At 54.0% G+C, this 4400-nt stretch overlaps 2 protein-coding genes across 2 annotated transcripts in view; one reads left to right on the top strand and one right to left on the bottom strand.

Annotated features, from left to right (window-relative positions):
- Window positions 1–1106, top strand: part of EAH_00026520 (hypothetical protein, conserved) — a gene marked incomplete at both ends in the record, with an annotated part of 4852 nt that extends 3746 nt beyond the window's left edge. The window contains 3 exons of the mRNA XM_013396518.1: window positions 410–475; window positions 854–928; window positions 1026–1106. Coding sequence (XP_013251972.1) covers window positions 410–475; window positions 854–928; window positions 1026–1106 — 222 coding nt within the window. The remainder of the gene's footprint in view (window positions 1–409; window positions 476–853; window positions 929–1025) is intronic.
- Window positions 1107–1676: 570 nt separating this feature from the next.
- EAH_00026510 (hypothetical protein, conserved) overlaps window positions 1677–4400 on the bottom strand; it is a gene marked incomplete at both ends in the record, with an annotated part of 4263 nt that continues 1539 nt past the window's right edge. The window contains 5 exons of the mRNA XM_013396517.1: window positions 1677–1934; window positions 2496–2675; window positions 2961–3236; window positions 3468–3831; window positions 4007–4395. Coding sequence (XP_013251971.1) covers window positions 1677–1934; window positions 2496–2675; window positions 2961–3236; window positions 3468–3831; window positions 4007–4395 — 1467 coding nt within the window. The remainder of the gene's footprint in view (window positions 1935–2495; window positions 2676–2960; window positions 3237–3467; window positions 3832–4006; window positions 4396–4400) is intronic.

Genomic DNA, 4400 nt, shown 5'->3' with positions numbered 1-4400 from the left:
CTGCTGCTGCTGAGAGCCAGAGAGCCATCTCCCTATTTATCTTTATTTATGTTTCCTTGTGTCTTTGCGAAGACATAGACATGTTCTGGTGTCTTATCAAAGACATATATAAATATTCACTTAACTCGTCCCTCCACCGTCTTCTGGTGTACATACACCCCACTGCTGCTTATTCTTGAGTCTACACTGTATATAACTGTATATAATATATACACATTTATTATTACATTTATTAGGTATATATATATATATATATATATACATGCCTGCCTGCAGTGCATGCCCATGATACCAACAAGAAGGTAAATATACATAAATAAATATACATAAACAAATATAAATAAATAAATAGAAGTAAATAATATATATATATATATATATATGTATTGTGTGTTGGGTGTATGTACAGCCCACGGTATACTACGCGGCCTTTAAACTGCCTTTCGTTTTGATAACGCAGCGCTGTCTTGTAAAGGTCAGAGAAAACAGACAGCAGCAACTGTCTCCTTCTACTGTCTCCTTCTACTGTCTCCTTCTTCTGCCTCTCTTTCTTCTGTCTCCCTCTTCTGTCTCTGTCCCTCTGTCTCTCTGTCTCTCTCTATCTCTCTCTATCTCTCTCTCTCTCTCTGTCTCTCTCTCTCTTTCGTCTGTCTCTTTCTTCTGTCTCTTTCTTCTGTCTCCTTCTTCTCTGCCTTTCTGTTTTTTTCTGTGCCGTTCACTCGACCCATATCCGTCTGTCCCTGTCGCTGTCTCTGCACATTCGTGGCTCCTACTGCTGTTCGCGCTGCTGCTGCTGCTGCTGCTCCTACTGCTACTGCTACTGCTGCCGCTGCTGCTGCTGCTGCTGCTGCAGGCGTTCCCCCCGAGTTTCATAGACGACGCGCTGCGGCAGCAGGCTGAGGATGCGCGTGAGGAGTGGGAGTACAGAGTGAGTCCTTCTCTGTGCTAGCTAGCTAGCTACTTGGCTAGCTAGGTAGCTAGCTAGCTATATGAAGGTGTTCTGCTGTCTATGCTGCTTGTTGCAGTGGCGGGGGATCCACGGGGAAGATGCTGCAGGGCCAGAGGAGACAGGAGGAGGGCCTCAGCCTCTCGAGGCTCCCAGCTAGCTAGCCAATGAACTAGCTAGCTTGCTAGCTAGCTTGCTAGCTAGCCAGCCGGCTAGCTACCCAGCGAACAGGCTAGTTATCTAGATAGCTAGCCAATGAACTAGCTAGCTAGCTAGCTAGCTAGCTAGCCAAAGGGAGTGGAGACTTCGCTAGCTGGCTAGCCGTTCTGGCGGCTCTTTGCTGGTTCTTGCGCCAGGCTGCTCTCTACTCTCCCTGGGTCTGTGCCTCTCGGCAAACCCTAAACCCTAAACCCTGAAGGCCTTTAACAATGCTGTTTACAAAACTTCACCTCGAGCTGCACTGCAGCAGCAGCAGCAGCAGCCAACGCCCACCGAGGGAAGGCCAAAGCCTCGTCTCGATGGGACAGCCATCAAGCCAACCATCTGGCTAGCTAGGTAGCTAGCTAGCTAGCTAGATAGCTAGTCAGCTATGAGGCCTAGCTAGCTAGCTAGGTAGATAGCTAGTAAGCTATGAGGCCTGACTGGTTAGCTAGCTAACTGACTAGCTAGCTAGCTAACTGACTAGCTAGCTAGTCATATAGGAAGCCCAGCTAGCTAGCTAGCTAGCTAGTCAGCTATAAGGCCTAGCCCCCAGAATGGGGCCTGCCTTCTCGTGTACGGCGCGGAGGAAGGGCTCTGCTAAGGCCTGGCGGTAGTGAATGTCAGCTCCGTCTAACTCCTCAAGAAACACCTGCTGGTGATAAGGCAGCAGCAGCTGCTGCTGCTGTTGCTGCTGCTGCTGCTGCTGTTGCTGCTGCTGCTGCTGATCAGCTAGAGGCGCGGAGGCTCGAGGTCCTCTCCAAAGGAGAGCTAAGGAATCAATGGCCGCCTGCGACACCGTAACAACAGCGGCAAAATACAGCCGATGCTGCTGCTGCTGCTGCTGTTGACGGCAGCAGAGTAGGAGCAGCTACTGCTGCTGCTGTTGTCTGTGGCGAGAGACACGCCTTTGAAGCAGGAACAGCAGCAGCAACAGCCGGAACAGCAGCACAGAGAGCAACAGCATCAATAGCAGCAGCAGGAACAGCAGCAGCAGCAACAGCAGCAAGCTTGCCTCCATATTATCGGTGTCTGCGTCCCATGCAGCAGCAGCAGGACGGCGCGGCAGCAGCTGCTGCCTTCTGGCGACAGCAAGAAGAAAAAATCTGCCTGAGAGGGTCCACCCCTTTGCAAACTTGTACGCTCGAGCTACAAACCCTGAAGCAGCAACACAATCATACCTGCTGCTGCTACTGCTGCTGCTGCTGCTGTTGCTGTTGCTGCTGCTGCTGTTGCTGTTGCTGCTGCTGCTGTTGCTAATTTTGCTGTTCAGTAGCGGTGGTGGTGGTGGTGCTGCTGCTGCATCAGGATCTGGCGGTGGCTTCCAGATACTATTTCTCACAGTACTGACCCTGCTGTTTCTGTTGCTGCTGCTGCTGCTGTTGCTGCTGCTGCTGCTGTTGCTGCTGCTGCTGCTGTTGCTGCTGCTGCTGCTGCTGTTGCTGCACTTACGCGTGAAGTGTTCTTCGTGGAGTCCCTTCAACGCCTCCACAAGGTCTCGAGCATCCCTGCTGACGGACGGAGGAGTCATCTGCAGCAGCAGAAACAGCAGCAGCCCTTGCGCCCTACGTCTCTAGCAGCAGCTGATGCTGCAGCAGCATCACTAGCAGCAGCTGCTGCTGCTACTGCAGACAGCAGCGGCAGCCCATGCAGTCTACAGCAGCATCTGCTGCTGCAGCACCATCACTCGCAGCAGCAGCGGCAGCAGCAGTATATCCAGCAACAGCACTAACAGCACCAGATGCACCCTAAGTAACAGCAACAGCAGCAGAAACAGCAGCAGCACCAGCAGCAGCAGAACCAGCAGCAGCAGCACCTGAAGCAGCTCTGCAAACGCCTGCACATCAGCAGCAAGGCGCTCAGAACGGACGGGCGAAGACATCGCGAGGAAATCCTGCAGTGCTGCTTCCCTCTGCTGCCGTTGCTCTTGCTGCTGCTGCTGCTGCTGCTCCTGCCACTCTGCTGCTGTAAAATCATCGGTGGCTTCTGGTTCCTGCTGCTGCAGCTGCAGCAGGGAGTCGCAGTAGTGCTGCGGCGGCTGCTGCAGCAGCAGCTCTTGCTGCTCAGTGACAAACTGCAAGTCCACCAGGAACTGCAGAAACGGCTGCAGCAGCAGCAACAACAGCAGCAGCAACAGCAGCAGCAACAGCAGCAGCAACAGCAGCAGCATGTGGAACAGCACGGAAGTGTAATACGTGCACCGCAAACCTAAGCTTGTTTGCTTCTTGAGGAGGCAGCAGCTGCTGCTGCAGCAGCAGCAACAACAGCAGCAGCAACAGCAGCAGCTGCAGTTTCTGAAACAGGGGTTGGGAATTTAAGGCACCTCTCTTGTTTGCTGTGCAAGGGTCCGTGCTTTTGCTGCTGCTTCTGCTGCTGCTGCTTCTGCTGCTGGTCCTGCTGCTGCTACAACAGGAACACGAAGGCCCAGCAATGCATGCAGCTGCTGCTGCTCCTGGAGATAGAAGCCCCTACTCCGCTGCAGCACAAATTTCTTATGCGTATGGATGCCCTGAACATGTTGCAGCAAGCTGCCTTCGTGTCGCTGCTGCTCCTCCGCCTGCATCTGCTGCTGCAGCAGCAGCAGCTCCTGCTGCTGCAAGGCTTCAAACTGCTGCTGCGCCGCCTGCTCCTGCTGCTTCGCCAACCGAGCAAGACGGGGGATTACTCGGGTAGCGATGAACGAACACCTGAGGTGTACATACACCCAAAAGAGGGAGAGTCACCAGCAGCAACAACAGCAGCAGCAGCAACAGCAGCAGCAGCAACAGCAGCAGTGGCAGCAATAACAACAACAGCAGCAGCAACAACAACAGCAGCAACAACAACAGCAGCAGCAACAGCAGCAGCAGGAGTGAGGCTCACCACACGCTGTCGTGAATGGCTCTGTCATGCGCACGTGCTGCAGCATTAACAGCTTGTTCTTGTTCTGGCGGCAGCAGCAACGCCTTTTGCTGCTGCAGCAGTTGAGGAATCTGCTGCTGGTGCTGCAGCACCTGTCTCCACGCCAGCTTCGTGCGCTTCTCTAGCAGCCACTTTCTTTGTTTACCCCTCTTCTTCAGCGGCACCCGCATTTGCTGCAGCGACTGAGGGAAGCGCTGCTCCAGCTGCTGCTGCTGCTGCTGCGGGGGCACCGGGGTGTATAGGCACCTGTTCTTCTGCTGCAGCGCAACACGCAATTCGTACTGCTGCTGCCGCACCCGCTGCAGCTGCCGGGTCCCAGGCATCCGCTGCTTCGGTTTGCTGGAGGCCATCTGCA

The sequence above is a fragment of the Eimeria acervulina genome, genomic scaffold (genome assembly GCF_000499425.1).
Source record: "Eimeria acervulina Houghton genomic scaffold, Eah_scaff222, whole genome shotgun sequence".
In the NCBI taxonomy this organism is placed as follows: domain Eukaryota; phylum Apicomplexa; class Conoidasida; order Eucoccidiorida; family Eimeriidae; genus Eimeria; species Eimeria acervulina.
Note: the sequence above shows the minus strand (reverse complement) of the source record. Positions and strands in the feature narration are given on the sequence as shown.